Genomic DNA, 16405 nt, shown 5'->3' with positions numbered 1-16405 from the left:
TTTCCGGCAGGGCATACACGCGTATGTCCAAATCAGAAAAATGTTTACAACACACATCTATATACATATATTTTGTTATAGCTCAGCTGGCAACCATACAAATTCATATATTGAGTTTTGAAATAAGGACATGCCATAGGGCAAAACAAATACCTTATCAATGGCCAGTAAATCAGTAAGATCTTGACACTGTGCTATACAGAAAATTGCTGATAAATTATGCCGTTTTTCTGTCTTTATATTAGTGATGATGGGTACGAAACTCTGTTGCGTTATATTTCACGTTTCATTTTTAAACGGGTCTGGAATGAAGAACTTCATGAATTTTTAATCGATACTTAAGATAATTTGAGCTAATTTTATAGATTTTCAAATTCAATAAATTTTGAAAATTTCAAGGCATTGGTATTAACATGTTTAATTTAAATTCTGGTGAAAACTAATCTATCTGGTATCTAACTCTTTGACTTTTCTAAATTATTCATTAAAATTATTACTTTATTATTTATTACTAGAAGACCCGGCAGACGTTGTTCTGCCCTAAATTTGGCCTATCTGCATACATTTTAATTAGCTTTTTCCGTCTGACTCTGCCCTCCCCCCTCTTCACTTTTTCTTAATCCTTTTATTCACTCCTCCCTCCATCTTTTTCGCTTCATCTATGTCGATCTTCGTTCTGTCTTCGAAGCTGTCCATCTAAAATTAATTGTGAAATCGCCCTAACCACAGCAGGCGATTGTTGTAAGCCTAAGCAGGAAAATGCAGTCGCTATATAAAGATTATTATAGTAAGCATGAGCTCCAATAATACCATTTTCATCATAGATATTATAGTCAAATAAACTCTTCCAACTATCGATAATTTTAGGCGGCTTCGACATTTTCAATCTATGCATTAAGCTTGGTAGTATAATATTTTTAAAATCGTTTTCTTTTAATTTACTTTCACTATCAGATGTCGCAGTTGTACTAAATCCTGCTATATAGTTACCAGTTAGACCGTCTCTTCGAAAATGTGTACCATTGAAATCGACTATACAAGGCGTGTTTAAACTTGGAGCTCTATCCAAATCGACATTAAAACTATAGCCATAGAATTCATGTTACAATAAATACATATTGCACATACAAGAAAAAATATGACACACCGCAGTACGTCCTTCTACTTCCTTTGGCTAATCGGTGACTTAATTGAAAATACTTATTTTCGCGACTATTTGTCCCTTTATTAGCAAACGGTCAAACGATTTGCATTTACCGTACAAGCTTGGAAGTTGGAAGAATTCACTGCAGTTTACAAAAACACCAAACAGGAGAAGCGGTCACTTTGACTAAACAAAGAGAAAGGCAAAAAAACATTGAACAGTTGAAATATATGTTGTACATATGTATGTTATAGAATTTTAGTTGGCGTAAACAGCTTTAATCTAGCAAGAATGTGAAACAATAAAAACATGAAAACAACAAACCTTAGTGTGTGCATATGCCTGCAAACAATGGTAATTTCAAATTAAGTTGTACGTAAAAGTATATAGACAAAAATTTAGAGCAGTGATTCCCACTATGTAGTAACCACCGCGTGAGGTTTACGCAACTTGTTTGAAAGTTTGAACAAAATCGGCCGACGCATCTCTTCAAACACCGGCGACCAACTAACACACATTTTAGCCTTTCTTTTTATACTCAGCTGAGCAGAGCTCACACGATAACTTGAGTAAATTTTGAGGTATCTTGATGAAATTTGGTATGTAGGTTCCTGGCCGCTCATCTCAGATCGCTATTTAAAATGAATGAAAGCGGATTACAACCACGCCCACTTTTTCAATATCGAAAATTTCGAAAAACCGAAAAAGTGCGATAATTAATTACCAAAGACGGATAAAGCGATGAAACTTGGTAGGTACGTTGACCTTATGACGCAAAATAGAAAATTAGAAAAATGTTGGACAATGGGCGTGGCGGCGTCCACTTTTAAAAGAAGGTATTTTAAAAGTTTTCAAGCTGTAATTTGGCAGTCGTTGAAGATATCATGATGAAATTTGGTAGACACGTTACTCCTATTACTGTATGTGTGCTAAATAAAAATTAGCGAAATCGGATAACGAACACGCCCGCTTTTAAAAAAAATTTTTTTTTTAAGTCAAATTTTAACAAAAAATTTAATATCTTTACAGTATAAAAGTAAATTATGTCAAAATTCGACTCCAGTAATGATATGGTGCAACAAAATACAAAGATAAAAGGAAATTTCAAAATGGGTGTAACTCCGCCCTTTTTCATTTAATTCGTCTAGAATACTTTTAATGCCATAAGTCGAACAAAAATTTGCCAATCCTCGTGAAATTTGGTAGGGACATAGATTCTATGACGATAACTGTTTCCTGTGAAAATGGGCGAAATCGGTTGAAGCCACGCCCAGTTTTTATACACGGTCGGCCGTCTGTCCGTCCGCTCGGCCGTTAACACGATAACTTGCGCAAAAAACGATATATCTTAACTAAACTTAGTTCACGTACTTATCTGAAGTCACTTTATATTGGTATAAAATATGGCCGAAATCCGACTATGACCACGCCCACTTTTCCGATATCGAAAATTACGAAAAATGAAAAAAATGCCATAATTCTGTACCAAATATGAAAAAAGAGATGAAACATGGTAATTGGATTGGTTTATTGACGCAAAATATAACTTTAGAAAAAACTTTGTAAAATGGGTGTGACACATACCATATTAAGTAGAAGAAAATGAAAAAGTTCTGCAGGGCGAAATCAAAAGCCCTTGGAATCTTGGCAGGAATACTGTTCGTGGTGTAACATATACAACTAAATTAGCGGTACCCGACAGATGATGTCCTGCGTCACCCTGATCCACATTTTGGTCGATATCTCGAAAACGCCTTCACATATACAACTAAGGGCTACTCCCTTTTAAAACCCTGATTAATACTTTTAATTTGATCGTACAAACACATTCTAGAGTCACCCCTGGTCCACCTATAGAACTAAGGCCCACTACGTTTTAAATAATCATTAACACCTTTCATTTGATACACATGTCATACAAACACATTCCAGGGTTACCCTATGTTCATTTTGCCAAATGATGATTTTCCCTTATTTTGTCTCCAAAGCTCTCAGCTGAGTATGTAATGTTCGGTTACACCCGAACTTAGCCTTCCTTACTTGTTATATATATAGATTTTTATTTTTCACATTTCACTATAACATATGAAGTGTATGTATACATATGTATATATTTTTTGTAGCATGGTGTAATATCTCTTATTATACCAAGTACGCGTCTCAACATTGACCCGAACATTATTGCTGTATCATTGATTTGAAATTAAAGGCATTAAATTTAGTATAACGCATTGCGTTCGGTAGCAGAATTTATACAAAGGCTCGTCAGATTAAATCTTGTAAATTTGTGTATATGGAATATAGTATGATGAGTAGTGAAATAAATTTTTAAACAAGTAAGGAAGGTTAAGTTCGGGTGTAACCGAACATTACATACTCAGTTGAGAGCTATGGTGACAACATAAGGGAAAATAACCATGTAGGAAAATGAACCGAGGGAAACCCTGGAATGTGTTTGTATGACATGTGTATCAAATGAAAGGCATTAAAGAGTATTTTATGAGGGAGTGGGCCATAGTTCTATAGGTGGACGCCATTTAGGTATATAGCCATAAAGGTGGATCAGGGTTGACTCTAGAATGCGTTTGTACGATATGGGTATCAAATGAAAGGTATTAATGAGTATTTTAAAAGGGCCTGGACCTAAGTTCTATAGATGGACGCCTTTTCGAGATATCGCCGTAAAGATGGACCAGGGGTGACTCTAGAATGCGTTTGTACGATATGGGTATCAAATGAAAGGTGTTAATGAGTATTTTAAGAGGGAGTAGGCCTTAGTTCTATAGGTGGACGCATTTTCGAGGTATCGCAATAAAGGTGGACCAGGGGTGACTCTAGACTTTGTTTGTACGATATGGGTATCAAATCAAAGGTGTTAATGAGTATTTTTAAAAGGGAGTGGGCCTTCGTTTTATAGGTGTACGTCTTTTCGAGATATCGCCATAAAGGTGGACCAGGGGTGACTTTAGAATTTGTTTGTATGATATGGGAATCAAATGAAAGGTGTTAATGATTATTTTAAAAGGGCGTGGGGCTTAGTTCTATAGGTGGACCCCTTTTCGAGATATCGCCATAAAGGTGGACCAGGGGTGACTCTAGAATTCGTTTGTGCAATATGGGTATCAAACGAAAGGAGTTAATGAATATTTTAAGAGGGAGTGGGCCTTTCTGGACCAGGGGTGACTCTAGACTTTGTTTGTAGGATATGTGTATCAAATGAAAGGTGTTAATGAGTATTTTTAAAAGGGAGTGGGCCTTCGTTCTATAGGTGTTCGCCTTTTCGAAATATCGCCATAAAGGTGGACCAGGGGTGACTCTAGAATGAGTTTGTACGATATGGGTATCAAATTAAAGGTACTAATGAGAGTTTTAAAAGGGAGTGGTGGTAGTTGTATATGTGAAGGCGTTTTCCAGATATCGACCAAAATGTGGACCAGGGTGACCCAGAACATCATCTGTTGGATACCGCTACTTTATTTATATATGTAATACCTGCCAAGATTTTAAGGGTTTTTTATTTCGTCCTGCAGAACTTTTTCATTTTCTTCTACTTAATATGGTAGGTGTCACAACCATTTTATAAAGTTTTTTCTAAAGTTATATTTCGCGTCAATAAAACAATCCAATTACCTTACCATATTTCATCCCTTTTTTCGTATTTGGTATAGAATTATGGCATTTTTTTTCATTTTTCGTAATTTTCGATATCGATTCGTTCATTTTTCATACCAAGGTAAAGTGAGTTCAGATAAGTACGCGAACTGAGTTTAGTAAAGATATATCGATTTTTGTTCAAGTTATCGTGTTAACGGCCATGCGGAAGGACAGACGGACGACTGTGTATAAAAACTGGGCGTGACATCAACCGATTTCGCCCATTTTCACAGAAAACAGTTACCGTCATAGAATCTATGCCCCTACCAAATTTCAAAAGGATTGGTTAATTTTTGTTCGACTTATGGCGTTAAAAGTATCCTAGACAAATTAAATGAAAAAGGGCGGAGCCACGCCCATTTTTAAATTTTCTTTTATTTTTGTATTTTGTTGCACCATATCATTACTGGAGTTGAATCTTGACATAATTTACTTATATACTGTAAAGATATTAAATTTTTTGTTAAAATTTTACTTTAAAAAAAAATTTTTTTTAAAAGTGGGCGTGGTCCTTCTCCGATTTTGCTAATTTTTATTAAGCGTACATATAGTAGTAAGAGTAACGTTCCTGCCAAATTTCACCATGATATCTTCAACGACTGCCAAATTACAGCTTGCAAAAGTTTTAAATTACCTTCTTTTAAAAGTGGGCGGTGCCACGCCCATTGTCCAAAATTTTACTAATTTTCTATTTTGCGTCATAAGTTCAACTCATCTACCAAGTTTCGTAGCTTTATCGGTCTTTTGTAATGAATTATCGCACTTTTTCTGTTTTTCGAAATTTTCGATATCGAAAAAGTGGGCGTGGTTATAGTCCGATATCGTTCATTTTAAATAGCGATCTGAGATGAGTGCTCAGGAACCTACATACCAAATTTCATCAAGATACCTCAAAATTTACTCAAGTTATCGTGTTAACGGACGGACGGACGGACGGACATGGCTCAATCAAATTTTTTTTTCGATCCTGATTATTTTGATATATGGAAGTCTATATCTATCTCGATTCCTTTATATATGTACAACCAACCGTTATCCAATCAAACTTAATATACTCTGTGAGCTCTGCTCAACTGAGTATAAAAAAGGGATGATTGGAAGAATTATCAGTTCGTGGTATTAAAAAATTGGTTCAATGAAACTTAAATTGGGAACAGAGAAAGGGGCAATAAATGATAGTGAAGGCAAAAGCTTACAACACCGCCATCCAAGAGGAGACCATCAAAAGTCGTGACATTTGATGGAGTGATCATGCCGATGTGCGAAGGTTCGGTTCAGATGGAAGAGGACAAATGTATTTGAGAGATTGCAAAATGTAGTTGAGAAATGGATAGATGGAACTATGGTGTGGTGGCGGGTTTGGCTGAGAAGTTTCAATGTGGTCACATTAAATCGTAGATGCGAGGTAGGACCTAAATGGTGCTTGTTACCAGAACGTACCGGATTTATATTCGGCAAAGGACCATCAACACCGATAAAACTCCGCAAAACCTCTATGGAGTGTCTTTATCGCTACAGCAGCAACAACAATATGCAAGAAGCTCACAGAAAACACATTCGTATGTACCGAAAAAGTTATTCACGGGAGGTTTATCGTGAATAATGCAACCGTGACACATGTCATAGATTATTGTTAAACTCGGCCTCGTTTTAAGCAGTATATCGCTTCTGGACCCAAGAAAGGAAAAAATGTCAAAGTCGTTTTCCAGAGACACACGTAAGCCGCTCTCACGCTCTAAAATCCATGGTCAAGGATGCGAGCGTGCATTCGTTTGACGTCAGCGATGATAATAAATAAATAAATTTCTGTGCATATACATTTTTTTGATTTTTATAATCCCGGGAGTCCCGGGACCTCCCTATTGCAATCCCATTATCCAGGTTTAGTCCCGGGATTAAGATATTCACTATTTTGCTGCAGCAAAAATTGAAGAAGGTGAATCAATACTGCTGGTAAAAGTTTCAAACTGCAAAATAAATTATAAACAAAAATATAATTAAATATATATAATAAAAATTAATAAAGACTTGCCACCATAACTTCCGAAGAGATTTTAGGCCAAGTTTCTCTTCCAATTTGCTTCGTGCTTCTTTCGAATTTTTCCCACAAATCACATGTTTTATGCCGACTCCGAAAGGCAACTGTAAGGCAAGACTGCTACTTATTTGGAAATTTTATATTTTGTCAGAGAGCGATTTAGGTTACTTTAAAACAATGCCACAGATATATTATTATTATACTTTTGCATTTACGATAGAATTTTAAGAATATACACGCAATGAAATATTTTTGAACGCCTAAGGTCCGGATTTTCAGTTTCAGAGTTTAAACTCAGTTAAAGTTGGCAACAATTTAACCCTGCCACTGCGGCCACTGAACAGCAAATTATATGTTATCGAAGAAAGTGTCAAGGCTAGACTCTAGTCAACTGTAACTGGAGTTCCCATTTGCACTGAAAACCCAGGCATAAAACTAAAAAATGTATCTAAATATGTATTTGGTATGCTGATAGACCAAGATGAACCCTCCCAGAAGGTATTTCTAGCGAAATCCGAGTGTTCGTATCCCATCGTGAAAATATGATGTTCTATTAGTTTTATTGACCTTGATGGCCAAAAGTAAAATAATACACAATATTGAAAATTGCATTCGTTTTTTATTTGTCGATATTTCGGCTTAAATCTGATTCCATCTTTAGGAACATATGATTATGGTTTATAGAAAAAAAAGTTAAGTTAATTTATAAAAACCAATCTTATTTGTTTATAGCAGACATTGTTTGATTCCAAGAAATTTGGATCACTCTTTTTCTTTTAAGAATATGAATTAATTAATAAACTGAGAGGCCATAGAAATGAGGAAAACAGTTTCTAATATTAAAAACTCATAAGTACATCTTAAATGACTTTTTTTTCTAATATTTTTTTACATATTTATATTGTTCACATATTTCGCTTATGCATAAAGTCTTTCGATTACATTAGCGTATTTTTGTAAAATAATATTACGACGTGATTTTAAGGTTGGTCCTAAAGTGGAGACAAAAAATTTATAAAGTGGCGTAAGAATGCTTATAAAATTCCAAAACTCACCCAGCTCGCCGGTGGGTATTGAGAAATCATGCGGCAAAATCGCAAATTTTTGCACTCTCTGCGCATTTGACAGAGCATTTTGATTCGCACGCTTGATTGCTTCCTCTATGGCGGTCAATACTTTGGGATCTGGATGCACCTCTACCATTGTAGCATCAAATTCTTCTAAACTAGGTGGTATACTTAAAACATCACTTAGGCGCGTGTAATGCAAACCCAACGCTTGAAACCATGCAATGGCAGCGGGTTGTAGGGTATTCAAAGGTAAACCGGTCTGCGCATCCATGTCCGTCTGCAAAGCGGTGTTAACAAATTAGTTTTCATCAGAAACTTTAATGTACGCACTGCACTTACCTTAAATGTTAATAAAATGTTGAGATACTTGCGCTTGTCGCCAACAAGTATGGCATTACTGATACAAGGTAGCTCTTGTTTAACGAGGTCTTCCACATGCACTGGTGGTATATTCTCACCACCCGCAGTAATGACCAATTCTTTCAAACGCCCAGTTATATTGATATCACCTTCGTTGCTCAAATAGCCAATATCGCCGGTATGAAACCAACCATCTGCATCAATTGCTTCTTTAGTTTTTTCGGGTTCTTTTAAATAGCCCATGAACACATAACGGCCGCGGAAACAAATCTATGTTTGAATGATTAATTTTCAATTAGCTAATATTTTATTTCTAGAGAACTCACCTCGCCTTGTCCGTCTTGATCAGCATTATCTATTTTCACGTCCATCCCCGGAAATGCTTGACCAGCACTATCGAGGTTTTGCGCTTCCACACTCATTGCAACGGCCCCGCTAGTTTCGGAGAGTCCATAAACCTCGTAAATCGGCAGATCTAAGCTAGCAAAAAACAGTTTTAGTTCCTTGGGAATGGGCGCACCACCAGCTGAAATTACTTCGCAGCGATCAAAACCCAAAGTAATTTTAATTTTCTGCGTTATAAAGGAAGCCAACCAGTACTTCATCGATGCTCGCGGTTTACTAAGAATATCAATATGTTTCATTAAAACTGAACTAATTTCTGCACAAAAACACCGACCCTTTGCCTTCATGAGTTAAATAGCTGCGTAGCATTGCATTTCGCGCCAATGATATTAAATTACGTGATAGCCATGAAGATTCTGCTTCAACTTCTCTTAGACGCTCTTGCATTTTTTCGAATACTCGCGGCACAGCGAAGAATCTCGTCGGACGCGCCACTTGTAAGGTTTTCACCAAACTGCCCCGAAGTGCATCACGATCTGCAAAATATACGCAACCACCATTATTAGCAGTTATAAAGATATCGAACATTTGTGCGGCGACATGGCATAACGGCAGATAGCTGACTGTGACATCCATGCCCTCTTGGAAATCTGCATTAAAAGGCACGACTTTGACAATTGAAATAATATTGTCATGTGAGATCATAACAGCTTTGGCCAAACCCACCGTGCCAGACTGTAAAACAAGACATTCGCATATGACCACTTAGAAAAACCTATTGAAATTAAACTTACTGTGAAAACGAGTAAAGCACACTGGTTAGCAGCTATATTACGCTCTCGCTCCAACAATTCATTCTTCGATTTCTCATCGAATTCCGTAGCCAATAAACCCTTCCAACTATAGTAGCCCTCCTCATGATCAATGAAATCTTCGTAGGGTTCTTCTAATTGTATAACAGCACGCAGTTGTGGTAATCTCCCTTTGACTGCACGCACTTTTGCCATCTGCCCCGCATCATCTACCACACAGACGGTCGCATCCGCTGTTTCGAGCATATGACGCACTGCTTCCGGTGAGCTGGTCAAATATATACCTGCAGCACAACCGCCACAACGTAATGCTGCCATTTGTGTATAAAACCATTCTGGACAATTATATGCGAGTATACCGACTGAGGTGTGTGGCTGCAAGCCCACATGCATCAGCAGCAAAGCCACCTTCTCGACATTGCGTCCATATTGCGCGTAGGTTATTGTTGTCCAAGTTGATGCAGCGGTTTTGTTGAAATTTTGATGACCATTACTGCTGCTGTTGTTGTTTTTATTGGTGGTATCATCATTGGCAAATACCAAAGCAGGTAAATTTGCATATTTCTGGCAAGTTTCGGAGAAAAACTGTGGAATGGTTTGCGGTGATATCGCAGCTACATCTTTTAGGATGCGCAGTTTCACTGGCTCACTAAGCGAAGTTGATGTGAAGCTAGTGGCAGGTTTAACCAAACTTTGTGATGGAAATGTGTCGTCGCCCATAGCTACTTAAATGTTTTGGAAGGAACTAGAAGTTCTGTAATATTTTATTGCTCGCACTTCTTTTCAAATCCAGTACCATAAATGCCTCTTCTGATGGGATTTATTTTGCTTTAAATTAAAAAAGAAAAAAAAAATATTAACAAAAGTTGAAGAAAATTCGTTTAGTATTGACTGACTACAAACTAATTTCATTAAATTTAATACCAATGTAATCGATGGACGTCAGAGCATTATACCGCAGCTCGTGAATTAGGCAACGAAAGCTGTTGTAGGAAAACTAACGCAATTTTAAAGCTTTGAGGAGCTTCTCAGGCTAAGCATCCTTATTGTGAGACAATTATAGTCTGTTTTTTTCTTTATTCCGACCCAAATGATTTCAGCTATAAAATGAGGTGTGTGCGTGTGAAACTTTTCAAGAGTGCATTCGTTTTCAAATATTGTAAGGCTCATGATGACATCGAGAACCGATCCAAGCAGTGGTAGCTCATCGCTCATTGTGTTTCCCTATATCTCAGAATCGGCGCTTTCGGCGAACAAACTTTTTATTGATACGTGGATCAAAAATACTTAACGGTGCGTTTAGAATGTAATCGCTCGACCATTGATCAACAGTTTTATTTGCTGAAAGCGCTCAATAAACCACGTTAGAGAAACGACATGTGGATTCGCCAGGTCCTTGGTCCAATTCCGTTCCTAACCTGAGAGCGCGAAGAGTAGTCTGCCTATAGGAAAAGATGGTTACGTATTTTGTGCTTTCTGGATAACGAAGATATCGCTTTAAGTCAATCACTAAGTGCGAAAAATGCATGAGTATGGGCGCGGCCGGATTTGTGAAAGGCTTTTGTTCGAAGTGCACAAAACAAGTTGATAGCGTCAGTAAAACTGAGATGCTGCACCTCTAAGTGAGTTTCACGTGAAGTAAGTTCCGTTTTCAATGTTTCCAACGATAAGTTTAAATTATTCCAAAGTTTTTATCGAGGTAGTTTTTTTTTTGTGGAATAAAGTAGCTATTTATACTGAACAACAAAAAAAAAAATCTCTGCTATTTTGGAGCCACAGCTCCCGACGCCCATGGTTGCCCAGAGATGCCGTTTCCTCGATAAATGGATATGCATATCGGGGCAAGGCAAAACAGCGAACAAAGGCAATTGTTTTTTGGGTTTTGTGTATTCACAACAGATCTTTTAGATTTATTGTGTAAAATATTTAAAATTATCGATGTAACGGTGGAGGAAAGAAAATGTCAAATGTAGCAATCTGAAGGGTTGCTATTCTCCAGTTAAACTGTAACTTAACTAGAGATGGTAAAAACGTCCCTAAGAGTACCTGTGAGGCACAATCGAATCGCTTATGGGATCGTGATCCTGTGATAAAGCAACGTCGATGACATATCGCTATGGTTTGGTCGACGATGGGTTTTCTTATCGTAAAGCGGAGTCGGACAAAAATTATTTGATGTTGGAGAGCAGTTATAATTCGTGCTCTTGGACGGCTCTTTTTTCTTAAGGATTCGGTTGAACGCATTTAAGTTTAATTTTGCAGACGAGTTGATGCAGGCTTCTTGCAAACTTAACGTCGGTTGACTCACTTCGCAGATAATTTGTCATTTCCCAGCGCTTAATTGTTTTAGAGCCAGGAGTTATTTCAATCTCACTTCGTCAAAGCCAGGCGATGGGATCCAGAATCAATCGTCACATATTGGGTTATAGGGTTCATAAGCATCAATATGTCGTTTTATAAAATTGAACTACTTAAAACATGTTGCCGGCAAAGGCCACTTCAAATGTCAGTTATTCTTTAACTTAGCTGTTGTGCTGGCGGCCACGGTGGTGTGGTGGAAGTGTGCTCCGTCTACCACACCGAAGATCCTGGTTGAAAGTCCCGCGCAGAGCAACATCAAAAATTTAGAAACAAGGATTTTCAATTAGAAACAAGTTTTTCTAAGTGGTGTCGCCACTCCGTGTATATTTCTGTCAAGAAAAGTTTCTCACTGAAAACTTCATCTACGTTTGGAGTCAGCGTCGCGGTCCACCAATTTGAAGGAAAAATAAGGAACACGACGCAAATTGGAGGAGAAGCTCAGCCTTAATCTCTCCCGACGGTGTATCGCACCTTGTATTTTTATTTAAATTATATACTATAAACAAAAATACATTAAAAACACACAAATATGCCGATTACATTATTTTTTAACATATATGTATGTATGTATGTATGTATTGGTGTAATATATATATTTTGAGATCATTCATTATACATATAGATGTCTTGTTTTTTAACAGGCGCACAGCAATTAATAGCCAAACGAGATGTGCGCACTGCTATGCTTAACAAATTTACTAAATACATATTTATTATGTTATTTTACTCCACAACAACAACAACCAAACAACGAACCATCAAACCTGCCTATTTACATACATACATACCCACATAAGTAAGATGTAACATACAAAAAACTTACTGCTTTATGAACTTCTCCATGCATCAAATATTCATACTCTAACTAACATTAATGTATGCACATATGAATGAATATACATACATACATATGTACATACGATACTTATACGATTAACTACATGTATGAGCATATGTTTGTGCCCAACGATATCTAGATACTCTGACTGCTATAGCTTGTTCTACATAAATAATAGCTTGTACTCGTCCAAACCGAATGGCAATTTCTCACGCATAAATATGTTTGGGTTTGAGTGCATTGGAAATTTGTCTATGTTTGTACATTCATACATAGTTGAAATTTTATGTACCTAAGGTTATGCACCCAAATATACTAGCCTAGCTAAGTCTTTATACAATATCGTAACGTGGTATTAGGTTAGGTTGAAGTGGCTGCCCGTGACACAAGGCTGGTTATGATACCACGAAAAGACATCATTAACTTTCCTCTTCGAACCATTTTGAGGACCTGATAAATGCTACCAATTCCTTGATGTTATACTCCACGATCTAGCGCAGATTATCTAGAAAGCGGCTCCCAGAAAGGGCTACCTTGGGCCACTTAGCGCCGGGCAGTTGCAGATGTTGTGAACCAACGTTTCCTTCTATTCATCCTCTTTACAACTTCTACTGAAAGACGACTTTAGCCAAGAGATTTGATAGCAGCCCGGCTGTAGATGAAAATTAATACTTCGTTGCCGCTAGTGTGTGACCCTATCCCAACTGCGGCTTCCTTCGATGGCTGAATCTTCTGCCTGAAAGAGATTGCAGTAATCGGGAAGTCTGAGCGAGTGTTGGTCTAAGTCCCTTGAATAGACTTCTGGAAATGCTGCCGTCGACAGCAAGGCATCAAACTATAAATTTGAATGAGTAATTTAAAAAAAAAAGCATTTTGCATTTTCGGTGTCATCATATTCTCTCTCTATTCGAAGGACTGACACCATAAGAAAAAGAAGATGAGGCAGCACGGTGTAGTTCAGTTCGCCAGCGCACTGCATTTTTCAGTCCAATTATCTTTAAATAGAACGAAAAGTAAAAACGGATAGACGAAGCTTGACGAATTGCATTCGTTAGAGTTCAAAATTATCTTGCTTAAACAGCAAATCTTTTCAAAAGCTATTTGTGAGATGATCCATCAAAGTGATAAGAAATGATTTTGTTAAGTGACATCGTGTTGGCTTCAGCTTCCTCAGATCAATGTTTGTAGGCTTTACCGTTTTGGATTCTCACATAATACAAATATAGAAATAGAAGTAAAAATCCGAAAATGTATTCCTTCACTCATAGTAAAAAAAAAATGCACTGTAATTCCACTGATAACAATTGACGTAATCCTCTGTCTATCATTTCACTCTCACTTTAATATGAAACCAGTACAATCCAGCTCCACATCAGACTTTATTTCGGGCATTTCGGACATCTGATTAAGTACATGACTGCCTGTGGGAATGTATATGTGCAAATGTAGCTTATAGGGATGACATATATCATATATCGGTAATTGAGTGCCATATAAAATCTTGATTGAGTGCCGTATAAAATCTAAGCTCAACAAGAGATAAGTCTCATAGTGAACTTCCAAAATTTATTAGAGCAATACTGGTATTCAACATTGAGAGAACCAATCACCTTGCAACGAATCACTCTAGTTCCGAACTAGCCCAGTTCTAGTTCACCCCTTTTGCTGACCATGCGAACGTCTTCTTAACTAGTTCAGTCGAAGATAGTTCTGAAATAGTCGTTTCACTTGATTATTAATTTAAATACATATAGCTCAAATTTCATCGCTCTTGGTACAAGGGTGACTATCAACTGGCCCGCGCTGCATCCGCATAGCACCAGTTCAGAGGTAGTCAAAAAATCGGTAGTGCTAAACTATCGCTTTGCCTAACTCTTCCATTTTTACTGTAAGAAGGGCGACGCGAGTAAACTTAAAAAGTAAGTATTTATAATTTTTTTTGAAAAAATGTGGTTTAGCAACACTCCGAATGTAATACTGCCATGGAAGGCTTCTCAGTGAAAATTTATCTACCTTCCAGCTCCCGTTCGAAGTCGATAAAAAACTATAAAAGACACCAACACAAATTGGTAGAGAAGCTTGGCCTAAATCTCTCCGGAGGCAAAACGCGCCAAATATATTTTCATTTTTTACCACACACAACTTGACGATTCGTTTTGACCTTACATCAATAGTCGAGCTACAAATCGCCAAGGGAATAGCATTACATCTGGTAAAAATTTACTTTCACAGATTCAAAAATTTAATTTAATCTTTTAATCAAATTTTACGATACTTCGTAACTCAACCAACACTCACTTTCTCTACTTCACTTACGTTCGATTTTCTCGTTTAATTAAAATGGCTCGAAAGAATTATCACAAAAGCCTTGAACCGGTGTCGTGTTTTAGCAGCGCTCGAATTGCTACTAAAAAAATTATCAAATTCTAATTCTCAGCTAAATCGCGCAAGAACTGCTAGCTTCTAAAAACAAAGACATGTACAAATGTCACACAAACAAAATGTGATTTGAAGTACGAACAAAGGTTAAATTTCATAGCAGACCACAGAAGCTATCTGAAAACAGTAAAACGTGGACATTAAGTAAAGTTTTTCTGTCTGCTGCACTTAATTTTCGAACTTAAAGATGTTTTTATAAAAGTATTAAAATAAAATTAATATTTATACCTATTATCTACATAGACAGCTAAATAAAAATAAAAAATTAACCGTACTCTAAGACTGGGGTCAAATATATAATTTTTATCTCATTAAATAATTAAATGAGTAGTTCATAGTGCAATGGAATTCAAAAAAACATGCTTAGCTCCCTATTTTTTCAATAAGAGTTTTGTAGATTTTGGAGCAACACTGTACAACAGAAATTTCGGAAGGTGACTTCTGAAAGGTGACTTCTCACGAATGAATTTTTCTTAACTTAAAGTCCAGCTTCTTACATTACTTTGAAATTCCATTTAAATGTTCAACTGGTCACAAGGTATATTTGGCTATATGAACGGAATCCTGAAGTGACCAAGTTTTGGTTCGTAAGGAATATTGGTTCTTATAGAATACATAACGTTTCATTATAATACTTGAAAACTCCATCATTTCACACTTTTTCACATTTTTCCCGGAAGCATCAGGTAGTTGCTGGTATGAGAAAAATGTCCCTTATACCCAAGTTGTAGTTCTCCCAGATTTTTTACAACTCGATCAAAGACCTGTTGTGACGTGCATTTTTTTTAAATACATTGGTTACTCTAAGCTCTAATTTGTTGGACTGTGTAGTTGATTTAATGGTACAAATAAAATAGATTTTTTTTTTTTTTTTTGATAATCAATTAATTTTAAAATAAGTCGTTATACAAACAGACACACATCAGGGTGCCTCCCCAGAAAATGTGGCATCTTTTACACTATATATGTATAAAGGTTTTAATGTTAAGAATTTTATAAAAAAAATATGAAAATAAATAATAATTTCAGCTGGTATTTAACAGTTTGGAAATGCCTGAAAATCGAGATTTTGAAAATAAAAACGGGTTGTGACAAAAAAACAGTGAAATTGGAGAAAATTTTAAAAATTACATGCAATTATGGCTCCTGGAATAGTTTCTGAATTTAACTTCTTTATCAGCCAGGTTTTCGGGTACTAAACTCGAACTAAGGCCTTATTCCATTCAGCCATTGGAATGTCCCGCTGCACGCTTTGTAATTTGTCTATAACAATACTACTAATGAGGTGCAATAAATCTAATGTAACTGATCAAGTTCTGTTGAACGCGCCGAAAAATATTCCAC

The 16405-nt window shown here is 36.6% G+C and overlaps 2 protein-coding genes across 4 annotated transcripts in view; one reads left to right on the top strand and one right to left on the bottom strand.

The window, feature by feature from the left end:
- The window catches only part of rk (rickets), a 667150-nt gene that overhangs the window by 422093 nt on the left and 228652 nt on the right, over positions 1-16405 (top strand). The window lies entirely within an intron of this gene.
- Positions 7459-15059, bottom strand: LOC137241930 (long-chain-fatty-acid--CoA ligase heimdall-like). 2 transcript variants are annotated; one of them, XM_067769286.1, is made up of 7 exons: positions 14939-15059; positions 9406-10251; positions 8946-9346; positions 8593-8887; positions 8246-8536; positions 7892-8183; positions 7459-7828 (listed from the first exon to the last, which is right to left on the bottom strand). In XM_067769286.1, exons 2-7 carry the CDS (start codon positions 10141-10143, stop codon positions 7755-7757), a joined length of 2091 nt encoding a protein of 696 aa, XP_067625387.1. In that variant the 5' UTR covers positions 10144-10251; positions 14939-15059; the 3' UTR covers positions 7459-7754. The 2 variants fall into 2 exon arrangements, with proteins under 2 accessions (XP_067625387.1, XP_067625388.1); XM_067769287.1 differs by having other exon boundaries at positions 14921-14996.

The sequence above is a fragment of the Eurosta solidaginis genome, chromosome 2 (genome assembly GCF_040869045.1).
Source record: "Eurosta solidaginis isolate ZX-2024a chromosome 2, ASM4086904v1, whole genome shotgun sequence".
Classification (NCBI taxonomy): Eukaryota; Metazoa; Arthropoda; class Insecta; order Diptera; family Tephritidae; genus Eurosta; species Eurosta solidaginis.
The sequence above is the reverse complement of the archived record's forward strand: the minus strand, read 5'-3'. Positions and strand labels throughout refer to the sequence as shown.